The sequence below is a fragment of the Ipomoea nil genome, unplaced genomic scaffold (genome assembly GCF_001879475.1).
Source record: "Ipomoea nil cultivar Tokyo-kokei standard unplaced genomic scaffold, Asagao_1.1 scaffold3147, whole genome shotgun sequence".
Lineage (NCBI taxonomy): Eukaryota > Viridiplantae > Streptophyta > Magnoliopsida > Solanales > Convolvulaceae > Ipomoea > Ipomoea nil.
The window spans coordinates 42660-67186 of NW_017619575.1; the positions used below are offsets into that span (position 1 = coordinate 42660).

The 24527-nt window shown below is 37.1% G+C and overlaps 3 protein-coding genes across 12 annotated transcripts; all 3 read left to right on the plus strand.

Moving 5' to 3' along the window:
- Positions 1–2069: 2069 nt before the first annotated feature.
- LOC109167224 (ESX-1 secretion-associated protein EspE-like) lies at positions 2070–2797 on the plus strand. 3 transcript variants are annotated; one of them, XM_019316211.1, is made up of 2 exons: positions 2070–2285; positions 2355–2797. In XM_019316211.1, the coding sequence occupies exons 1-2, from the start codon at positions 2149–2151 to the stop codon at positions 2578–2580; spliced, it is 363 nt and encodes a 120-aa protein (XP_019171756.1). In that variant the 5' UTR covers positions 2070–2148; the 3' UTR covers positions 2581–2797. The 3 variants fall into 3 exon arrangements, with proteins under 3 accessions (XP_019171756.1, XP_019171755.1, XP_019171754.1); XM_019316210.1 differs by having other exon boundaries at positions 2072–2275; positions 2345–2797; XM_019316209.1 differs by having other exon boundaries at positions 2074–2797.
- Positions 2798–3193: 396 nt separating this feature from the next.
- LOC109167223 (periaxin-like) lies at positions 3194–11964 on the plus strand. 8 transcript variants are annotated; one of them, XM_019316202.1, is made up of 5 exons: positions 3194–3970; positions 10850–11017; positions 11090–11161; positions 11234–11290; positions 11363–11964. In XM_019316202.1, the coding sequence occupies exons 1-5, from the start codon at positions 3383–3385 to the stop codon at positions 11849–11851; spliced, it is 1374 nt and encodes a 457-aa protein (XP_019171747.1). In that variant the 5' UTR covers positions 3194–3382; the 3' UTR covers positions 11852–11964. The 8 variants fall into 8 exon arrangements, with proteins under 8 accessions (XP_019171747.1, XP_019171749.1, XP_019171746.1 ...); XM_019316204.1 differs by having other exon boundaries at positions 3195–3970; positions 11090–11146; positions 11243–11290; XM_019316201.1 differs by having other exon boundaries at positions 3196–3970; positions 10850–11161.
- Positions 11965–20732: 8768 nt separating this feature from the next.
- LOC109167205 (transcription factor SAC51-like) lies at positions 20733–24220 on the plus strand. Its single transcript, XM_019316171.1, has 4 exons — positions 20733–20911; positions 21584–22198; positions 22335–22484; positions 22562–24220. The coding sequence occupies exon 4, from the start codon at positions 22580–22582 to the stop codon at positions 23681–23683; it is 1104 nt and encodes a 367-aa protein (XP_019171716.1). The 5' UTR covers positions 20733–20911; positions 21584–22198; positions 22335–22484; positions 22562–22579; the 3' UTR covers positions 23684–24220.
- Positions 24221–24527: the final 307 nt, after the last annotated feature.

A 24527-nucleotide genomic window follows, 5' to 3' on the forward strand; every position in this document is an offset into this window, starting at 1 on the left:
GATCATGGACAAATAATGTCCAAGGGGGAGTGTTGTAATTATATATTAATGGTGGCCATTATTTTGTAATGTTTGTAACAGACATATTAATGTCTCATTATGTATGCCATTATTACTCTATATTATATGTGTGTAATCCTTTTGTAAGATGAAGCCATGGAAATGAAATTATATCACTCCCTTCTCCTTCTCTATTACTTTTCTTTCTACTACCTTTGATCAATGAGTTATTCTTTGAGCAATGAGCTAATGGCTTACAACAATATCTAAATAATCAAAATTTCAATCAGTTTGTATATACTCAAAAATATAACTTTATACACACAAATAATACACATTATACATATAAATAATGAACGTTGTATTCATACTATTTGTACATATTTAAATAATAAACATTACGTATAAAAATAATGTACTTTATACATAGAAAATAATGTATCATATGCATAGAAATAACTCCGGACACACTTCCTGTGTCGCCGCCTCTAGTGGAGGAGCTTCCGCCGCTCCCAGAAGTTGTTCCGGATGTGGTTCCACCGCCGATGGCCTGGCCATAAATGACTTTCCTCTCGGGCCTGTTCATCAGTCGATAGCAGAAGAGATTGTAGAGCCTCCAATAATAGCATAATAGCTACGCACCATATATAGCTTCTTGGCTTGCCGGCCCGGTTCGTTTCAAATGTTTAGTATTTTCCCTTTGTTTTACTAGGCACCATACTTGGGAATTTTTTGTACTTTTCAAATCTTGTAGTTACATACCAAGTATGGGAGTTTTTTGTACTTTTAGTCACACGACTATAGTGGCACTGGCAGAATTGATCCACGACTTTTGAACCTTGCAATTTTAGTCCACGACTACTGATTTTTTTGTAAAAATGGTCCTTTTGGCCACTTTTCCGTCAAAATTTCACCGGAAAAAAAAATTCTCTATTTTTAGCAAGGTTAAAAGTGACATTTTACTTATCTCAAAAAATTAAAAGAAAAAATTGATATTTGACTACATACAATATTACTGGGCTACATACTACTGCCCCAGGCGGCGAAGTACATGTACCACTCCAATGCTGCTGCTGGATAACCCAACTAGCCCGGGGAACGCCACGGCTGCTCCGCCGCTTACTGACAGCCCTGCCTGCTCCAGGAACTCTGCCGCCTGGGACAGTAGTATGTAGCCCAGTAATATTGTATGTAGTCAAATATCAATTTTTTTCTTTTAATTTTTTGAGATAAGTAAAATGTTAATTTTAACCTGGCTAAAAATAGAGATTTTTTTTTTCCGATGAAATTTTGACGGAAAAGTGGCCGGAAGGAACATTTTTGCAAAAAAATCAATAGTCGTGGACTAAAATTGCAAGGTTCAAAAGTTGTGGATCAATTCTGTCAGTGTCACTATAGTCATGTGACTAAAAGTGCAAAAAACTCTCATACTTGGTATGTAACTACAAGATTTGAAGTTCAACTCTGGTGAGAGTTATCTATTGATCTTTTTTATTTGAATTTGTCCCTCATTGGCGACATGCATATAGAGTCATTGCCTCATTGGCGACATGCATATATATAGAGTGGTGGTAAAAGAACTTCAGGAAAACTAGTACTCCAATATATGATTTCTTAAGGACAACCTCATCCAAATTAGTTAATTAGGTTGTTGACTTGGTAACAACAATGTAACAAGTTTGTTGTTAGGGTCATTACCATAAGATTAAATTTATTTAGTGTACATTCTTGAATAGTGACTGCTAATTGTTGTTAGAATAAAGAAAACTTGACAAAACATGCATGTATTGAATTGGTTGATTTCAAGGGAGGATAGGAGAGAAAACAAGGATGTTGTTAAGACAATATTATAGTAACAATGATAGGGAAAACCATTGACGACTATATATTCACTAGCAAGCTAATTAAGGTTTCTGGTTTCCTAATTCTTGAGTTAATAATAATAACACGAGTTAGATGAGACTCCGACAGACAACACAGACATAATCTTCCTAGCTGCCAACTTCCAAGATTTGGATTACATACCATTGTCGTCGTCTTCATCTATAAAACCCATTCACTCAATCATAAACCATCAGATCACTATTACTCCTCAGACTCAGAGAGCACTGACAGTGACAACCCGGATAAATTTAAAGCTAGAAAAAAATGGCACACCACAAACGCACACTGTCAGTTTCTCTGCCGGTTCTGATGATGATCGTAATGACGGCGTCGGTGGAAGCTCGTAATCTCCTCGAAGCCGACGACCTTCCGGATAATGAGCCTGATCTTTCAGAGCCCCAACAACCCGTAGAATTGCCCCATTTTCCTTCTCTTCCTCAGCCGACGTTTCCGTCACTGCCGCAGCCGCAGCTGCCGTCTTTACCGCAGCCGGAGCTGCCTTCTCTGCCCATTCCGCAGCTGCCGGAGTTGCCTTCGCTGCCCATTCCACAGCTGCCGGAGTTGCCTTCGCTGCCCATTCCGCAGCTGCCGTCGTTGCCTTCGCTGCCTATTCCACAGCTGCCGTCGTTTCCTTCCATTCCTATATTTCCAAATCCATCATCACTTGCAGCATCCAAAGCATCTCGGAAGCCATAAATAAGGACCGATTTCCACCTTGGCTAGCTTCTATCTTGCTGCCCGGATTGTGTCTAATCTTTAATATTCTCTTGCTTTTACTTTTAATTAAAGATCTTTATCTGTGCGGCCATGTATGAATACACTATTGCATGCTTCTTTTAATTACAAACTGCTTAATTTACTTTGTATGCATATGATATATAATATCCAAATAACTATGAGTTAGTTCGACCACTTTAAAAATACCAACATATATGCCTGCAAGTTTGTCACAACAGTAATAATAATCAAACTCGTGACCTTTTAGAGATCGAAAAATATTATTCCAGTCACTCAAATATTATATTCTTGAATAAGTTGGAAAATATTTTTTTAAATAATAAGAAAAATTCAAAGGCCCTGCAAATATTGTCTTAACATTTTATGACCCTAATCAATGAAAAATCATTAATTAATTAACTTAAGTTGTCCACAACTGGTCAACTAATAGCATGACCAAATGTATTAGGTGTGATGGAGAAGCTAAGGAGTTGGAAAAGTTTTTGTCCAAAGAAAATAATGTAGTTGAACTGGATGGTACGTTTTTCAAAGCTCAAAGAAGACCTGGGCTATTTAAGATTAGTGTTGTTGAGAAGTTGAACTAACACATGCATTTTTCTTCCTACTAACTTCTTTTCTTCTTCTTGTTCTCCACATCCCACTTCTATATAAACTTGGGCAGATACAATCCCAGGACATAACAAAAACAATCCAATACAAGCTGAAATAGAAACAGAATATCTATCTATCTTCTTGAAAAAGTACGTCTTCATCACCAATAATGGCTCATCATCCCAACCCATCCTTTCTCTTGCTTTTCTTGATCACTCTGTCAGCGGTGGTGATCGGCAGCATTCAAACCGAGGCCAGACACCTTCTGGAGACAACCTCGCCGGAGCTTCCTAAGCCTGAAATCCCAACATTACCAAAGCCTGAGGTCCCAGAAATTCCAAAGCCTAAGCTCCCTGAAATTCCCAAACCTGAGCTGCCACACTTCCCAAAACCTCAGGTGCCGGAAATTCCAAAGCCCAAGCTGCCTGAAATCCCCAAACCTGAACTGCCACACTTCCCAAAACCTCAAATGCCGGAAATTCCAAAGCCCAAGATGCCTGAAATCTCCAAGCCTCAAGTACCAGAGGTTCCAAAGCCTCAGGTCCCGGAAATTCCAAAGCCCAAGATACCTGAAATCTCCAAACCTCAAGTACTCGAGATTCCAAAGTCTCATGTGCCGGAAATTCCACAGTCCAAGATGCCTGAAATCCCCAAACCTCAAGTACCAGAGGTTCCAAAGCCACAGGTGCCGGAAATTCCAAAGCCCAAGATGCCTGAAATCCCCAAACCTAAAGTACCAGAGATTCCAAAGCCTCAGGTGCCTGAGATTCCAAAACCAGAGCTACCCACACTCCCAAAGCCTCAGGTGCCGGAGATCCCAAAACCTGAGCAGCCTGCATTTCCCAAGCCAGAGCTCCCAAAGAACCCATGATTTCTTAAACGCTTGCTTATCATGCGTTCTCCAGATTTCTCAGAATATTTACAGTTGATGATATACTATACATTCATCTTATACTATTTTACATTTCATTTATATTCACATATTGAACCAATTGTTGCGTGCTGTTCTTCTCTCAGAGTCGCAGTTGTACTCGTGTATGTCAGTAGTGAATAATATTTACGTGCATGCATATCATGCATGGACATTTGTATGTAAAAAAGTACGTGTTGTGTTTCATTATTAACATTAATCTGTTGCTATTAAAATATATCTATGTAATGGCTAGCTAGCCATTCATGAAAACCAAACATACTAGCTATATATTTGCCCAGGAAAATGATATATAGAATCTTAATTTGTTAGTAAAATGACACATTGCCAAAGTGAAATTCTAAAACGCTCCGCATAGATCGCATTCTTAATTTCACAAAAAAAAAACATATATTTATCTTGGTCCACGATCCACTTTTTTAGGTTCTTGATTTGGTCAAACATACTTAATTACTTTATTAAAAATTTGAATTAATAATTGTTGATTTTTTTGAAGTGTATAAATATAACTTTTATGAATTTTAATTGTATTACAAATTATTACCATGGTTAAATTGTACATTATTTTTATATTTATACTTTAGAAATTAAAAACTTATAATTTTGAAAGTTACAACTAATATAACATAGAAAAATAGTTTTGAATTATAAATAGTTAAAATGTGAAAATAACACTTTTTATCTTTATGTGAATGTGAATTATACGGTTATAGTGTTTTTGCTTCTTGAATCATTCATGTATTCATATTAGCCTCATCAATTATTTTAAAAGTGTTGATCCTACCCCAACCCCTTTTCTATTGAATGGATATTTTTATCCTTAAAATAAGGGCAAAATAAGTATTTTATTTATTTTTTTCTCCAACAAATTATTACTTATTATATGTGGAATTAGAATATATGTGAAAAAGAATAGACACCATATACAAATATTATAATTATAATTTAAAAGTAATGCTAGTAACATAATTAAGATTTGAATATAAATAATTCATTAATGTTAATTTATCATTAATAAATTGTTTCTGTTTAATCAAGTCTTTACTAATATTAGCTTAACATTTAATTATAATTTTATATGCTCTTTTTTGCATGTATTATAATTCACACATATAAACAATAATTTGTTAAAGAAGAAAAATAAATAAAATAAGAATCGTCGCTTTTAAAATAATTGAGGGGCTAATATAAACACACAAAGAATTAAAGTTAAAAAAATACTATAAATATATAATTCTGTATTAAAAAAAAAAGTGTTATTTTTCCTAGCTAAACAATAAAAATAATTTAAGCTTCCCATATATGAGATCTTGCAGAGTTGGCCCATGGCCCAGGTGGGCAGGTGTGACAAATTATTCTGTGGACCTGGTCCACTCTGTCAAAGAAGCCAGAGCTCCCAAAGAAGCCATGATTTCTTAAACGCTTAGCTTGCTTATCATGCGTTTAGAATCTTAGATTCTCCAGAATATAATGCTCAGATTATTTACAGTTCATGATATACTATACATTCATCTTATAGTATTTTACATTTCATTTCATGTATACACTCCCATATTGAACCAATGGGAGCATGCTGTTCTCTCAGACTCGCAGTTATACTCATCGTGTATGTCAGTAATAAATAATTGGTCCATGACCCACATTTTTAAGTTCTTGATTTGGTCAAACTTAATATATTAAAATTTTGAATTAATAATTGTTAAATATTTTTAAATTTATAAATTGTAATATATACTTCTATAATTTTAAATTTTATTGCAAATTTCTAAAATTATTAAATTGTACATTATTTTTATATTTATAAGATTAATATTTTTTTGAAAACCAAACACTCGCTAAACTATTACTAGACTCGTGAGGATTACTCTCCAGGTACATATAACCACGCTGATAGCCAATTGCATTTAGTAAGAATATGAGCAAATTAGTTTGCTGATCGTGAAATATTTATACTTATTAATATTTATGCTTTAGAAACTAAAACCACAAACCGATCAAGCTAGGTTGCTAGAGAGTAGAGAGCGGCAGATAATTAATTATTCAACCCATTTTTCTTTCTCTCTTAGGGTCCGTTTGGAAACCAGGAAAATGACTTCTGGAAAATGAGTCATTTTCCGGAAAACATTTTCCTTTCCTGTGTTTGGTTGCATTCTGGAAAACTGTTTTTGTGTGTTTGGTTCATTTTCTGGAAAATGAGTAGAATTGTATAATTAAACATTTTAATTATTTTATTTAGAATATTACAACATGTATAATAATATATAATAATATAATATTAATTTTAAATATAATAAAAAATAGCTAAGTTTTTTAACAAAAAAAAAAAAAACTAATAATATATCAAAAATATTATGGTGGTGGTGGTGGTGTAGTGGTAGTGGTGTTATTCGTTATATAATAATAATAATAATAATAATAATAATAATAATAATAATAATAATAATAATAATAATAATAATTGGTGGTGGTGTGATGGTGGTGGTAGTATGACGATGGTGTGGTGGTGGTGGTGGTGGCGGCGACGGTGGTATGGTGGTGGCGGCGGCGGCGGTGGTATGGTGGTAGTGGTGGCGGCGACGGTGGTTGCGGTGGTATGGTGGTGGTAGTGGTGGTGGTGGTTGCGGTGGTATGGTGGTGGTGGTGGCGGTGGCGGCGGTGGTGTGGTGGTGGTGGCGGTGGTATGGTGGTGGTGGCGGTGGTGTGGTAGTGGTGGCGGTGGTATGGTGGTGGTGGCGGCGGCGGTGGTATGACGGTAGTGGTGGCGGCGACGGTGGTTGCGGTGGTATGGTGGTGGTGGCGGCGGCGGTGGTTGCGGTGGTATGGTAGTGGTGGTGGCGGTGGTGGCGGTGGCGGTGGCGGTGGTGTGGTGGTGGCGGCGGTGGTATGGTGGTGGTGGCGGCGGCGGTGGGTGCGATGGTATGGTGGTGGTGGGGGCGGTGGTATGGTGGTGATGGCGGCGACGGTGGTTGCGGTGGTATGGTGGTAGTGGTGGCGACGGTGGTTGCGGTGGTATGGTGGTAGTGGCGGCGACGGTAGTGGTGGCGACGGTGGTTGCGGTGGTATGGTGGTAGTGGTGGCGGCGGCGGTGGTGTGATGGTGGTGGTGTGACAACGGTGGTATGGTGGTGGTGGTGGCGGTGGTATGGTGGAGATGGCGGCGACGGTGGTATGTTGGTAGTGGTGGTGGTGGTGGTATGGTGTTGATGATGTTGGTGTAAAAGTTGGAAAATGACTTCCCCCAAAAAAAAGGGGAAGTCATTTTCCATAAAATTGCCTTCCTTTTCCATTGACTTCCACCCCATTTTCCTTTGACCAGTCATTTTCCAATGTAACCAAACACCAAAACCCCGGAAAATGACTTCCAGAAGTCATTTTCCGGGTTTCCAAACACACCCTTAATTGAAAATGCCGTAATGGCTGCGGGCTGTTTTTTTTTTTTTTTTTTTTTTTTTCTTCTCTACCACAACAAGTATACTTACCTCTACCTTTATGCAATTAATTCAAATTCAGTTCTGATCATGCAATGTCTTAGGACCATGTAAACTATTATGTATAATTAGATATTCATGATGTATAAATTAGACTTAACTCAGATTTTAAGCTCAAAACGCCTAGTGCGGAGCGCAAATCCAAGGTAAAGCATGCTGACCTTAGAGTTGGCCGCATTAAGAGGTCAAATCAACTATAGGCATAAGTTTAGAGAATGTATCAACCGAAAGAGCGAAAGTTAATTAAAAGTTACCCAATAAAAGTGAGGTGAAGTTGATTCTTGATCTTAAAGTCGATCTAACATAATAAGTGGAAGTTGCGAGGATGCTCGGTCCTAGGGTTGGCATGGGTAATTGGGTACAAAGTTACAGGTGCCGGACGGTGGGTCGAGTCATTGGGTTCCAATAATTAATCATGCAAGATTTCTTCCTTTGAATTAATTAGGAGATGCCTAAAATTAGGCAACCCTAATATAATATAGTTAACTCTCATGGCTCGTACCGTGACTTGCATGGCTTCCTAAATCTCTATAAAACCCATGCATTCACCAACTCATCATCACAAATCAACACACAGATCCATATATCTTCCCGTGGCCTATAACTGATCGATCATCATCCAAAATTAAACATGGCGGCCCACCAGAAATTCTTGTGCTTCCTGCCAATTCTGCTGATCATAATGGCGTCTATCGCCGGCAGCGCAATGAGGGCAGAAGCCGCCCGCAGTCTCTTACAAGTCGCCGACACGCCGGGCACACTTCCTGTGCCGCCGCCTCTTGGGGAGGAGCTTCCGCCGCCGGTGACGCCGCTCCCAGGAGTTGTTCCGGATGTGGTTCCACCGCCGATCACCATAGATGACTTTCCTCTTGGGCCTGTTCAGTCGATAGCAGAAGATCAGATTGTATTGACTCCAATAATAGCATAATAGCTACGCACCATTTATATATATAGCTTCTTGGCTTGCCGGCCCGCTTCGTTTCAAATGTTCTTTAGTATTTTCCCTTTGTTTGAAAGAAGGATCTCTCTGCTATACTAATACTATATATATATATATATATATATATATATATATATATATATATATATATATATATATATATGTATGAATTGAAATGTATGTATTACTGTGTTACTACTAGTTTGTATGCCTCCCCTATATAATAATATTTGAATAAACGGTAAGCCACTTACATAGTTATATCTTTTGCATCTTCACTCTTTTCTGGTTAAATTTTACCATCACAATAAACACAACAAAATATACCATTAGATTTAATTGGTTTGGCAATTGACCTGTCTTAATAATCACAAGGTTCTAAGTTTGACTCATTGTGAGAGTTATCTATTGACCTCAGCTCTTTAATTTAAATTGGTCCACAACTTTTGACAAATTTCTATAAATTTTCTTCTAGCATAGGCACTTTTTAGAGTGTCTGATCTTTTTGTGTTGATTATAGGGTTATGTTGTTTGAGTTATATATATCTAATACTGCTAATAATTTGTCCCCATAATATTGGATACAATCAATTAACACCGTGTCATCTTAGAAATTTTTAAGGGAGAATAGGAAAGAAAAAAAGGATGCTGTTAAGACAATATAGTAACACTTGGATAACCATTGGCCAAATTTAACTCTGGAGTTTTCTTGGTGTTCTTGATTTGGACTCTTCAATTATATGAATTTTTCTTTTTGAGTGACGATATAGATGAAACCCCACAGGTACAACAACTTGAGGGTGTGCATTGATCGAGTAAACCCAATCTTGTGACACTATGATAGTTAATTAGCAAAGGACTACAATGAAGTCAATGCACCTCAAACTAAGAAGGCCGCCAATAAACCATTCTTATTTAATTTAAAATCAAACTTGAAATCTTGTGGGTATGGATTTTGTTTTCATCCGTGAGCAATAAACATGCATGTATTGGTTGATTTCAAAGGAGGATAGGAGAGAAAACAAGGGTGTTGTTAAGACAATTAATATAGTAACCGTTATAGGGAAAACCATTGATTATTCAATAGCAAGCTAATTAAGGTTTTTGCCTTTTTGGTTTCCTCATTGTTGCGCGCGGCAAATAATAACAGTTAGATGAGACTCAGACATCGTCTTCCTAGCTGCCAATCAACTTCCAAGATTTTGTAATCCAATGGTAACCCAAGATTTGGATTAACACCCAAGAAGGCCAATAAATTAAACCACTCAATCATGAATATAATCATCACTCCTCAGAGAATTAATCACTGACAGCCCGGAGAAATTTAAAGAAAAAATGGCACACCACAAATGCTCACTGTCTGGTGCTCTGCCGATTCTGATGATGATCGTAATGGCGTCGACGTTTTCCGGCCGCATATATTGTGACGGTGGAAGCTCGTATAGTAGTCTCCTAGAAGCTAAGCCACCCCGGCCGACGACCTTCCGGATAATGAGCTAAGGACCGTACGTTTTCCTCCTTCGCTAGCTTCTATCTTGCTGCCCGGATTGGATTGTGTCTAATCTTTAGTATTCTTTTTTGCTTTTACTTTTAAAGATCTCTCTGATCTGCCATGTATGAATAAGTTGAAAACATTTTTTTTGAATGATAAGAAAAATTTAAAGTCACTGTAAATCTAGTCTTAATGTTTTATGACCTTAGTCAGTGAAAAATCACTAGTTAATACTTAATATAATTAATCTGAGTTGTCTATAACTAATGATCCACTCAACGGCATGTCCAATATTGTATTAGGTGTGATGATGAAGGAGTTGGAAAAGTTTTTGTCCAAAGAAAATAATGTAGTTGAACTGGATGGTACGTTTTTCAAAGCTCAAAGAAGAGCTGGACTGTTTCAGATTAGTGTTGTTGAGAAGTTGAACTAACACATGCATTTTTTATTCCTACCAGCTTCCATCTTTTTCTTGTTCTCCGCATCTCACTTCTATATAAACTTGCGCAGATACAATCCCAGGACAAAACAAAACACAATCTAATTCAAGCTGAAATAGAAGCAGAATATATATATATATATATATCTTCTTCTGAAAACGTACATACGTCTTCATCACCAAGAATGGCGGCTCATCATCCCAACCCATCCTGCTTTTTCTTGCTTTTCTTGATCACTCTGTCTGCGGTGGCGATCGGCACCATTCAAACGGAGGCCAGACACCTTCTGGAGACAACCTCGCCGGAACTTCCTAAGCCTCAAATCCCAACATTACCAAAGCCCGAGGTCCCAGAAATTCCAAAACCCAAGCTGCCTGAAATCCCCAAACCTGAGCTGCCACAGTTCCCAAAACCTCAAATACCGGCGATTCCAAAACCTCAGGTGCCGGAAATTCCAAAGCCCAAGATGCCTGAAATTCCCAAACCTCAAGTACCAGAGGTTCCAAAGCCTCAGGTCCCAGAAATTCCAAAGCCTAAGCTGCCTGAAATCTCCAAACCTCAAGTACCAGATATTCCAAAGCCTCAGGTGCCTGAAATTCCAAAGCCTAAGATGCTTGAAATCCCCAAACCTCAAGTACCAGAGGTTCCAAAGCCTCAGGTCCCGGAAACTCCAAAGCCCAAAATGCCTGAAATCTCTAAACCTCAAGTGCCGGATATTCCAAAGCCTCAGGTGCGAGAAATTCCAAAGCCCAAGATGCCTGAATTTCCCAAACCTCAAGTACCAGAGGTTCCAAAGCCTCAGGTCCCGGAAATACCAAAGCCAAAAATGCCTGAAATCTCTAAACCTCAAGTGCCGGAGATTCCAAAGCCTCAGGTGCCAGAAATTCCACAGCCCAAGATGCCTGAACTTCCCAAACCTCAAGTACCGGAGATTCCAAAGCCTCATATGCCAGAAATTTTAAAGCCCAAGATGCCTGAAATCCCCAAACCTCAAGTACCAGAGGTTCCAAAGCCTAAGGTGCCTGAGATTCCAAAGCCCAAGATGCCTGAAATCCCCAAACCTCAAGTACCAGAGGTTCCAAAGCCACATGTGCCGGAAATTCCAAAGCCTAAGATGCCTGAAATTTCCAAACCTCAAGTACCAGAGATTCCAAAGCCTCAGGTGCCGGAAATTCCACAGCCCAAGATGCCTGAAATCCCCAAACCTCAAGTACCGGAGATTCCAAAGCCTCAGGTGCCTGAGATTCCAAAACCGGAGCTACCAACACTCCCAAAGCCTCAGGTGCCGGAGATTCCAAAACCTGAGCAGCCAGCATTTCCCAAGCCAGAGCTCCCAAAGAAGCCATGATTTCTTAAACGCTTGCTTACCATCATGCGTTTAGATTCTCCAGATTTCTCAGAATATTTACAGTTCATGATATACTATACATTCATCTTATACTATTTTACATTTCATTTATAGTCCCATTTTGAACCAATGGCATGTTGTTCTTTAAGAGTCGCAGTTGTACTCGTATGTCAGTAGTGAATTGAATAATATTTACGTGAATGCATGTCATGCACATTTGTGTGTAAAAAAGTACGTGTTGTGTTTTATTATTAACATTATATTACTCTGTTGCTATTAAAATGTGTGTGTGTGTGAGATGGCTAGCCATTCATGAAAACCAAACATACTATATATTTGCACAGGAAAATGATATATGGAATCTTAATGAGTAAAATTCTAGCAGAGTGTTGAGATTTTAGTGATATATATATAAGAGAAAAAGAGTAATAAAAATTATGGTCCATTTTTTTTTTTTTTTTTAGTGAATCATAACATACTACTTAAGCTGAAAGTAAAAATAAAAAATGAAGTAAAAATTGAAAGTAGTTATAGTCTTACTCATTTACATATTATAAGATTGGCCTACATAATTGAGTTGATGGGACAAATGGTACGCTAAATTGTCTTCTTGACTTTCTTGGTTCCACAAGGAGCGGGTGCCTATTAACTTCCTTAATTTTAAAAAAATCATATATTTATCTTGGTCCACGACCCACTTTTTTATGTTATTGATTTGGTCAAACCTACTTACTTTATTAAAAATTTGAATTAATAAATGTTAATATTTTTTTAAAATGATAATATATACTTTTATAATTTTTAATTGTATTACAAAATTTTTACCATGGTTAAATTGTACATTATTTTTATATTTATACTTTAGAAATTAAAAACTTATAATTTTGAATTATAATAAATAGTTAAAATGGGAAAATTAGACAATTTTTTATCTTTGCGTGAATTATATGTTGATAGCGCTTTTGCCTCCTAAATTATTCATGCATCCACATTAGCCTCTTCAATTATTTTAAAAGTGTCGATCCCCCCTCCCCTTTCTATTAAATGAACATTTTTATCCTTAAAATAATAGCAAAATAAGTAAATAAGTATTTTATTTATTTTTCTTCTCCAACAAATTATTACTTATATGTGAAATTAGAATAAATGTAAACAAAAAAAAAAAAAAATAGACACCATATGCAAATATTATAATTATAATTTTAAACTAATTCAAGTAACATAATTAAGACTTAAAGACAAATAATTCATTAATGCTAATTTAGCATTAATGAATTATTTATGTTTAATCAAGTCTTAATTAATATTAGCTTAACATTATAATTATAATATTTACAAATAATGTGTGTTATTTTTTTTTTATGTATTTTAATTCACACATATAAGCAATAATTTGTTAGAAAATAAAAATAAATTAAATAAAAACTGCCACCTTTAAAATAATTGAAGGGACTAATGTTGACATACAAATACATAAAGGTGAAAAAATGATATAAATATATAATTCAGGAGAAAAAGAAAAGTGTCAGTTGGTCCATGGCCCAGGTGGTCAAGTATGGTAATATTGTTGAAAGTACTAGTACAGTCCTTGTTTAAGAATGTAACATTCTTGTATAATAGTTTGTAAATTCAAACGGAAGACACATAATCTTTATTATAAAAGTTCTATATAACATAATCAAAAAAATAATAACAGGAATCAAATTTATAACTTAATATAAGAAATGTACTCTACCTACTCGGTGACTCATTTCAATCTCCATTATTAGTGAGGACTGAGCAGTAATATGTATGCAGACATGCAGTTGGTACAATTGATACTTTACACAGACGACAATGCATTGTGGAACCCAGGAAAAAGGGACCATACATATTACATGCTGGATCTATCTGTAAACGTCACTAGCTCCATCCTCAATTATTTGTGCTTTTCCCTCCAAACAATTTTAATGAAATTATTTGTATCATTCTAACTTTATTAAAAAAAAAAAAAAAAAATCTCCGTGACACCATACTATAATTATATTATATTATTGTCAAGTCTAATGTACAAATATTTAGGAGTTAGAAGTCAGTTAAGACACATAAATGAATGAATATATATGATGTGGTACCCACTTTTTTATCCACCGACAGAATGGTAATGACGAAGAACTGGGGTGGAAAACATCATAGTATTCTCTTTTTACTTTTCACAATACAATAGTAGAAAGTGTGGATGAGAATTAGTAAATAACTAAATATACATTTTTTTTCTTCTCCTAAATAAAATGTTTCCTTACCTCTAAGGGGCCGATAGGCCATTTGACTGTTGAGCATATAACCATTAATGTTGTGCAATTCAATTATTAGCTTAAGTTTTGGTTGAGATGGAGCATATGTTTCAATTTGGTATCAGGACCAGAGTTACTTTTGGATAATTAGTGCAGATCTTTTTGTAAATGGAATGGAAGTATATATTTTTTGTTTTGAACGGCTAACGGTAATAAGGCGGGTAAATGAAATGCTTAATATAGGAGTTGGAGAAACAGGAGATGAGAAGAATGGTGAATATGGCGGGATTAAATGTGGGAGGCAGAAATGAAAGTGGAAGCAGGATTATAGGACAAATGTGTGGTTAATATTGAAACTGCTAATTGAACGCAGATAATAACTGTCCAGAAAACAATGGTCCAGGCAGAGCTTCAATTCTGCGACCCATCACATCCTTCAATTCCTTGGTTTAAATACACGCATTTCCTTACCTTCAACGCCCCACCCATTTTTCTCCGTTTCTTTCCTCCTGCTCGGGTGGTTTGAGTGTTTCAGATTGTGATTATGTGAAGATCTTAAGATAATTCTGATGAGAATTTTGGGTTGGAGGGAAGGAGAAGAGGATAGGAGGCATGGAGTTTGATAGAATTAGGGAATTGTTGGCTCTTTGGAGCAGCGTTAGAAGCAGTCGTGTTGCCCTGGTGGGTGGGAATCACACCGCTGCCAGGTTTTGCTCTCGCTAAATTTTTGTCCTTCGCCATTGTTAGCTAGCTTCTCTCCATCTCTCTCTTTGCCTGTGTAATTCCGAGTTGGATGAGGTTTTGGTGATCGGTTTTCTGCTGCCCCTTCCTATTCTCCCGATTGCCGGAAGAAAGATTTGCTCTTGCCTTGCGGATCTGGCGTTTATTGGCTGCTGGCTGGCCGTTGTCCACCAAGTGTTCGACTGATTGTTTCTGAGATGGATTTGGCTTGTAGGCACGGCGGCGGCGGTAAGCGCCGCGTGAAGCTGAAAAACCATGGCTTTCACGGCGTCGGAATAGCGTTGTATCCGGAATCCCTGTTGATAATCAAACTCCCTGATTACCGGCTTCTGTGGATAATGTCACGCTCCTTGTTCTTGGCAATGGTTCTTATCACTCTGCCCTCGATTGGGTCGATTCTGAGAGGCTCCTCTAACGTTGTTGATGACGCTGTCGTGTATTCCGACGAGGGCGATTTCACTATGCTGCCTATTCTTTTTCGTGATTTGGCAGATGAGGGTGTTCTCAACAAGGGCCAAAAGGGCCTCATTGTGAGCTCTGGCTATGGCGATTTGGTTGATGATTTGGACTTGGAATTCTTGAATGACAATGAAGTTGAGTGGGTGATTGGGTCGGATTCTGGTCCTCCCAATTCAATTCCTGATGAGTCCTTCGATTTTGCCATCGGATCAAGCGCCCGGAATACCAAGTTTATGGATCGCATTCTCAAACCCGGTGGCATTATGATCATCCCATTCAGCAATGACCTCTCGGATGAACTATTACAGCCAAGAAACTATGCAATTGTGTATCTTCGAAGATTCGAAAGCACCATGGTTGCAATGAGGAAAAACGGCTTGGCTGATGATGTAGCAAATTCAAGAAAAAAGCAGATAATCTGTGGAACTACACCAGAAACCAAGAAAGCAGCGCTGAAACACTTGGAGGATGCCTTGCTGGAACCACCAAGAAAGGCATTGGCGAAATCGAGCATGAGGAAGATGAAGTTCCTCCCAGATTTGATGGGGGATTCACTCCAGAACTACCCTCGAAGAGTCTTCATTTCTGATGACAAGAACGGCGCAGAGAAATGGTTTCATGACAACTACCCTGCAAACAATCAAGAATTCGATTTCTACAACATTGATGTCAAAGTCGAGGATTCAGAGGAAACAAAAACAGGAGAAGAGAGCGTCGGGCTGTCCAACTGGCTGAGAAACACTGTCAAGGATGCAGACTACGTGGTGATGAAGGCAGAAGCAGAGGTGGTCGAGGAAATGGTGAGGGAGAGGACAATATGCCTCGTAGACGAGCTATTCTTGGAGTGCAAAAGCCAGTGGGAAGAAGGTGAAGGTGGAGAAGAGAACCAGAGGCAAAGGGCTTATTGGCAGTGCTTGGAATTGCATGGAAGGTTGAGAGAGGAGGGAGTTGCTGTGCATCAATGGTGGAGTTGAATCAGATTAGTCATTAGTGAGCAGAGTGTATCTGCACTGCAGATAACAACTATATTGTAGGCTCATAATGCCAAAGGTTGTGTTGTGAATTTGTGATATGATTCATGTTTGTTGTTATCCCTTTCCTCCTTGTTATCCTTCTTAGGACTTTTGGGACCTTAGGAATAAGCTAGAAGGAAAGCAAAAAATAAAAAAGTGTTGTGATTCCCTACTCGTGTATGTTTTTCTTGGCAGTGTTGTTTCTGGTAATGTGTTATTTGTTTGACTAGTTACTACCTAGATTGTTAAGGTCAAGATTCATATTCATGTTATACATCTAAAATGTTGTGTAAAAACGACACAACACCTAACAAACTCAAACAGCTAAATAACTAATAGTGAAACCAAAATCGACTGATAAGTTGGCTTTAAGGGAAGTAAAGTTCCGTTGGGACCTGTCCGTATAGAAGTTGTGCTCCAAGGGAATTGAGATCTGGGCTTTAAGGGCTGAGATTGAGTGATCTATTGTAGTTTCTTTTAGGGTTAAACAAAAACAATTGTTGAACTTTAAATCAGCTTTCTTGGTCCATCAACATTGGAGCCCAAACGACCAAACCCAATATCTGGTGATTGACCCATTGATTGAGGCTTCTCCAATCAACAACGCAAATTATGCTATGGAATCGTGTTCACCGAGAATGGTGAACACAAGATAAAACGATGTCGTTTTTAGGCCAAAAAAAAAATTTCACGGATGTGGAGTTAACGGCGCGCGTTTGATCAAATTATGAATTTTCTGTTATGAGATTATGAATTTTATGAAAATTCATAATCTCATAACAGAAAATTCATAATCTCACAACTGAAAATTCATAATCTCATAACAGAAAATTCATAATCTTATAACAGAAAATTCATAATCTCATGGTTCCAAAGTGAATGTGTAGGCATGGTTCCAAAGTGAATGTGCAGGTATGGATTCATAATTTATTAATGTCCGTGATTTCGGACGGGAATATGTAGGCATGGTTCCAAAGTGAATGTGCAGGCATGAATTCATAATTTATGAATGTCCGAAATTATGAATGTAATGAAAATTCATAATCTCATAACAGAAAATTCATAATCGCATAACAGAAAATTCATAATCTCATAACTGAAAATTCATAATCTCATAACAGAAAATTCATAATCTTATAACAGAAAATTCATAATCTCATGGTTCCAAAGTGAATGTGTAGGCATGGTTCCAAAGTGAATGTGCAGCCATGGATTCATAATTTATGAATGTCCGTGATTTCGGACGGGAATGTGTAGGCATGGTTCCAAAGTGAATGTGCAGGCATGAATTCATAATTTATGAATGTCCGAAATCTTTGTTCACTTCAAATTAAAGTGAAACCGCAAAATGTGAAAATAAAGACGAAAAGTCACGCAATTAATTTAAAAAAAAAAAAAAAAAAAAAAAAGATAACGGTGTACTAACACCATTAGAACCGTGTTCACCATGAATGGTGAACACGGTTCCATGGCATAACGTCTGAATCAACAATCAGTCGTTATATTATAGACCGCGGTGCATGTGCACCGCGGTCAAAAACGGCGCCGTTTCTTTAAGGAAAGAAATGATCCGCCGTTAGAGTTAACACAGTCCGCTTGTTTGGTGTATTAAACATCAATTGACACTACAGTATATTTAAACCGACATTGCAATTATATCAAAATGATACTGTAGTTATAGTGAAATGAAACTGCAGTGTATATAAAATGAAACGGAATAACATTCCACATATTTGAGTGTATATTGTACAATGAAACTGTAATTATATCAAAATGATCATGTAGTTGTGTTTTAATGAAACTATAGTATATATAAAATAAAATTAAATAAACTTTCACATATTTGAGTCTATAAATATCGAATGAAACTATAGTTATATCGAAATGAAATTGTAGTTGTGTTGAACTGAAACTGCAGTGTATACAAAATTACACTGAATAACAGAGTTACTTTTTGCAAAAGGGTGCGAAACGGTGGAAACAAACACTGTTTATTTTCATTTAAAAAAAAAGACGCGCGGTGCATGATATAATTTGGGAATCAACAATAGTACAAAAATTCAGCAACTGCCGAACTTCCTTGTAAGTTAAAGAAGATGTGATTTAAAATTTACACCTTTTACTGCCTAAAATTTATCATGGACTTAACATTGGAAGAATGATCAGGGATCGAGTCTCACCAGTGACAATGTGGGAGCAATCTCTCATAGTGAGGGGATTCCTTGTGCGCAGTGAGCAAATGTCTAGCCTCTGTGGTTCATGTTCAATTGAGTTACCATGATTTATATCTTTCCAAATGTTTTGTCGGGTCGGGGTATGGGGGGCCTTTAGGGTTGGGGTTCAACCTTGGAAGAATGATGGGAGGTGAAAGCGTAGAGATTCAAATCTCATTGAAAACATGTATATGAAAGATGACTCAAGGATACTGGAAGGTTTGAATTTGATCACTTGTGCGTACATAAAGACTAAAGTCTGATCGGTAGGCGAAACTAGGATCACCTAAAGTTAAAATAAAATAAAATATATAACTCAGCTATTCTAATGAAAAGTTTGACTCATTACTCTTTAAAATGATAATTTTTGTTCTGATAATACATAATTTATCCTAATTGATACTATGTAATCTACTTCTCCCAAAAGATTGAATCATCAACTCCAAGGGCCTCTCCACACTTTGACCTGACAGAACATTTGAAAAGATGTAAATCAAGTGATTCAATGACTTAATAGACATAACCAAATACCGATGCACATAAAAAATCCGTTCAAACATAATCCTCACACTGTCGCCGATCTTAAAAAAATCTAGACGTCAACTCCACTATTCGAATATGGACACAAAACTAAATAAATCAAGAAGCTAGATAATCAAAGTTATGCTGATTTTGACTGGGGTTCCCTTTGTCATCCAAAGTGTAGACCTGCAAGATGGGCAAGATTAAGTTAATCTGCAACGTGGCAGTCGATGACTGGTGATCATGGGTCATGACATTAATAGATTGTGAACCATGATTAATACCAAATTTGATAAATTATGTGGTGGTTGGACCTGCTTCAGCCTATGGTCTTAATCATTATTTTTCTTAAACTTTTTTTTTTTTTTTGAAATATTGCATTTTTAATTTTCCTGTTATACTCATTTACATACTTAGTTCGAGAGTTATATGTGTGATCATTTTTAACTCATAATTTATACATAAAGTAGCGATTTTAGTTACGTTATTGAATGACAAAATCAGCCACTTTGTTAAGTGACAAATTGGTAGTAGAAATAATTTTTGAGTGACTAAAATCTCTACTTCGTGCATAACTTAAGAGTTAAAAGATGGTCACGCATATAACTGAGTGATTAAATTTGTACCACATGTATAACTGAAGGACCAAAAATATAAATTTTTTTCTCTTTTTTTTTTTCAATAATTTAATTATCAAGAACACCTCATGCACCAATTATAGTGCAATAGACTATGTATGTGAGACAACCCCAACCAAGTTAGTCATGTTGTTGACTTTATAACTAAAAAGTTATAATTTTTTATTCGGTGCACCTAAGGTTTTCATCGTCGAATACAGTAACTAATTGAATTTTTAATTTGAGCCAATTTATTATAGACAACTTAAACTGATTTATCGTTATCACTCAAAAAGAAAGGGACAATGTGGGATTGGGATTAGTTGCCTCCTAAAGGCAGATGCTGAGGTCTAAAGATTGATTTAGAATGATGATGCTGCTGCTAATGGAGTATCAAAGTCACAAAAGGGATAGAAATGATATCATGGGAGATGGCTGCTTCCACCACTCTCTCCAAAGTGGGAGATTTTCAATCTTTTGTATGCTTTTCTGGTTTTTTTTTTTATTTTTTTTATTTTTTTTAGGGGATTTGAATCTTGGGGATTGTGACAATTCCAAAATGCCAAGGCAAATCCCATTGAGTTAGTAATATTGATTGGACAACTGATTGATTTCAAGTATAAAATTTTTGAAATTAAAATTCTAAAAGTAATGTTAATAGTGATGGTTAAAGTTTGTGATGGAATATAGGGTGATGATCTAGTTCCCTTGAATCTTGCCTGTTATTAAGGATTGAAGGGTAGAAGTGATTTGTCTAGTCAAGTATATATTCGTGTAATTATTCGCACAGATTTAGCTCATTGGTTCAGTAGACAGCGACAATGATGGTTATGTCCAAAATAGGCAGATTTCTTGTGTATCGACATTTGACATTAAAATATTGTATTCAATTATTTTTGAGTCAGTATGGGATACAATTTGCTGTAATTAATTACTGTATGTATGTATGTATGATATAAGCATAAGATTTGTAAAAAAGAATGGAAGCCTCATTGGCTTAAAGCCTAAAAAAATTTCTTGAACTAGAAATTTTTTATATAGTCATACCATCTCTTTGTTTCCTTACTTCTTTCCTCATTCAGCAACTCTCTGCTTCTCTGCTTCACTGTTCACTTCACTTCTCTCCTGTCCTTCTTCCCCATCTACCTCACACTAACAAATTTGTTTAAGTTTGGGCCTTCTGAGCACTGGGCAAACGATCTTCCCTGCAGATATTTTTCCTGTTAGTTCCTCGATTTCTCTCCTCCATTTCAGACCTTATTGTTCTTGAATTTACACACTCACCTGTTTCATTTTGTGTGTGCATATTTGTTCATTGTATCTGCCTGTCTGTAGCTATGTTTTTCACATATTGAAACTAGTGTTTTCTTGTTGGTTCATCTGAATCTTTAGTTGGGTGCTCAAGAAATCCTTGTTCATGTGATTATAGAAAGTAAAGCTATGATTTTTCGTTTTCTTTCTCTGGAAAGTCTAAACTAACTGAAACAACATATAAAGCTGATAATCTGATGATGTTTTGTTTTTTATGGATTTGTAGGTGTTATTGTTTAAAGTCATTATATTGAATGTATGATAAAATTTTGTTGTTTTTTTTTATTTGCTATTCTTTAGCTCATTTACCTGGACTTTCTTTATGCTCAGAGTTTTTTGCCTCTGAAATCCATATTTTTGTTCCTTGTAAAATTGTGGGCAAGTTCAATTTTTTTTTTTTTTTTCCTTTGATTCCTTAAGAAAGCAAGGGAAAATAATTAAGGAATGTGGGTTCTCCTTTTCCCCAGTTTTCCTATTTAAATGTAAAGTTGAGTAGATGTCTAATGTCTAGTTAGATGACTTTGTTTGCACATTCTTCTCTTTTCAATGATTTTTGATGCATTTTCTTGCTCTACCATTTCAGGTGAACAAAAATTGATCTCTCTGGTGTATGCTGTTGTGGTTGTGTATATAAGCGAATAGTATGCGGTGGCTGGGCCTATCGATTGATGTGTTTCGTTATGTTATCTCCTTGAACTTATATTGCAGGGTGATTCTGTAAACATGTTTCTTCTGTGAACCTATTCAGCCCTCTCACTATCCTCTTTTACTAGCTACCCATGGGTGCCAATCATCTTTTTTTCTTTGCTTGTTTTATCCATAGGATTAGCTAAATAACCGAGTTTTAGAAACTAAATTTGGTCTTCTTCTTCTTCTTCTTCTTCTTCTTGTTATGCCCAGCTTTGTTTCTTGTTGAAATTTCCAATTCCATCACCTCTAAAGTCTGCCTCAAGTTAGCCCAAATTCATCGATCCTTGCTTTAGTTTGACCTTCCGTTTTGTGTGTCTAATTGTCTTGTGCTCCAGACTAGTCTTTTGCATAGATTTTGAAGTTCAGTCCAGGATTGAAAGGAGTTATGGTGTGCCAAGCAGCAAGTCAGACGAGATTTCGGGCCTTAAAACATGAGACTGGGATTGCAGGACAAGCGACCATTATAGTTAGAGTTATAGCATGCTTTCAACCACTGCAGAATTGCCAGGTTCCCACCACTACTTGATTCTTGTTATGATGAACTAACCAACTCATTTTTGTGCTGTTCTATGGGCCATATTACCATGTGATGATACTTGGAATTGAAGGTCGCTAATCTTTTTGTTGTTTCCTTTTGTTACCAGGCTGAGTACTTCCGTCAATTGCTTAAGCCTGTCACGTAAATTGAAGTTTGTATCCACAATATTGCCTTAAGTTCGAGTTTACAGTCGTTTTCCTTTCATTTTTGTTCCTGAGAGAGATTAGCTTTGGGATAACAGCAGTCAATATCCAAGGTATGATGACAGGTTTTTTGTTAAGAGTTACTATGTTAATTCTTACCTTGAATGTTGAATCGAAGCCATGAATGTAGGTTTTCGTTTTTGGCTGAATGGTTATGGTCACCGAGCAGCATCAACCTTGCTGGCACTATCCTGCATGGAATTTACCCGATTCAAACCATTTAGAACCCATGCACCACACTAATCTGCCATCTTCTTTTAATTCTCATGTGTTTACTGCAAATGCTGTTTCTCAAGGGATTTCGGGTTTGGTCCCTGGATCACCATATTCGAGAACAAACGAGTTGGTTGGAGTTCATGGTGTCCTCCAGCCAATACCTACCCATATGAATGAATCTCAATCTGCTCTTCTCCATGGAATTGGAAGAAAAGCTGTCCCAACTTCTGCATGTGATTCTACTGGGAAAAGATTTCTCATTTTTGATCACTCTGGAGATCAAACAAGACTGTTTTTTAGTCCATCTTTCCCTCCTCATCAGAATGAGGTTTTGTCTAGAAAAACTTTTGGAGATAATGGTCTGGGGCATGGAAAGTTGAGAGCTCTTGTTGAGCACAGGTCTCCCAGGGAACTCATTATTCAAGAACAATTGGATAGGAGTTACAGTTATGGAAGCGAAAGGCCTGAAGACACAGAAGAAATCGATGCATTACTCTACTCTGATGGGGATAGCGAGGATGATGAAGTAACTAGCACGGGCCACTCCCCGTTCCCAGTTCAAGGGGGCTGCCACGAGCATGCTCAATTCGGGGAACTTGCTAGTAGTGATGGCTCATCAAAGAGGCAAAGGCTGCATGATGGTGGGTACATGAATTCATCATTGAAAGACACTGCAAGTTCAGTGCAACTGCGTAGATCCCACAGGTATGATGATGATATAGGATCAAGTTGTGTTAAGGGCACCGAGTTTAAAGGTGAGGAACAAAGTCCCCATTCCCACGCCAGCCAAAAGAAGGCTAAAATCCACGAGATGTTGAAAACTCTCGAAACCATGATCCCTGGCCTAAAGAGCAAGGATCCACTGTCCGTTTTCGATGAAGCAATAGATTACTTGAAGCATTTGAGACTCAAGGCTAAAGAGCTGGGACTCGAGCCCACCCCCGTTCCATTGGAGGTAGTGTCTGGTGCAGTTGTAGCAGAGAAAAAATGGGGTGAAAATCTTGATTGTGTGTTTCCAAGAAATGATTATTTTTAAGCTTTAAGGATTTAAAGGCATCACATTTTAGCGCATGGGTTATGGTAGTGCAGTGCTGTGCTGTAAATTCAATGAAGAGAGCCCTTTTCTCTTCTCCCCCCCAAAAAAGAATCAATTTTTCCCCCATGGATTGAGTGCATGCGCATACAGTGATAGGACCCACCTTCCAGCACCAATCCAATTTGCAGCTTCTTGATGCTGTGTCTTTTGTGAATCCATCCATCATCTTTTATCTTCTGTGGTGGCACCGCCCTAATAGTACAAAGAAGATAGCATACAGGAGTGATGGCTTGCCTCCATGAAAAGATTTATCAAGAAAGTTGGATGGCCATCAATGATAAGATCTTGTCTTCAAAGTCTGGTTTTTTTTTTTTTCTTTTCTTTTTTCACCTGTGAGCTTTTGTACTGTGAGTCCGTGAGTTGTGGCATCTGGGTCTTTTTGAGTACTGATGGACCCTCCCTGGGTCCTTCTGCTATCATTATTGCTGTTATAATTGAATGTTGAATCTTTGTGGATATGCCAGTGTGCTTTTATTTTTTTTATTTTTTTTTTATTTTTATGTCACTAATAAATTTTCACTGTATATATATATTAACGGGCGGCAACTCTAAGTTGGTCGAATAGTTGGCTAGGTAACCATAAGGTTCCAAGTTCAACTCCCGTGAAAGTTGTCTATTGGCCTTCTTGGTTGGTCTGAGCTGGTTAGCTATGGACAATTTAGGCTGGCTGCGGGTCAGAAACCATGATCAGCACCCATAGATTTATATTTTGTATTTAAGATATGTAAACTCATACATATAGTTAAATTCCACCAAAAAAAGCCCCCTTTACACACATAAATGA

Coding starts and splice junctions, on each gene's coding strand:
- LOC109167224 (XM_019316209.1), top strand. CDS start 2,149: ATGGCACACCACAAACGCACACTGTCAGTTTCTCTGCCGGTTCTGATG.
- LOC109167223 (XM_019316201.1), top strand. CDS start 3,383: ATGGCTCATCATCCCAACCCATCCTTTCTCTTGCTTTTCTTGATCACT. Junction 3,971..10,849: donor CAGAGATTCCAAAGCCTCAG/GTGCCTGAGATT, acceptor CCAAAGCCCGAG/GTCCCAGAAATTCCAAAACC. Junction 11,291..11,362: donor CCAAACCTCAAGTACCAGAG/GTTCCAAAGCCT, acceptor CAAGTGCCGGAG/ATTCCAAAGCCTCAGGTGCC.
- LOC109167205 (XM_019316171.1), top strand. CDS start 22,580: ATGGTTATGGTCACCGAGCAGCATCAACCTTGCTGGCACTATCCTGCA.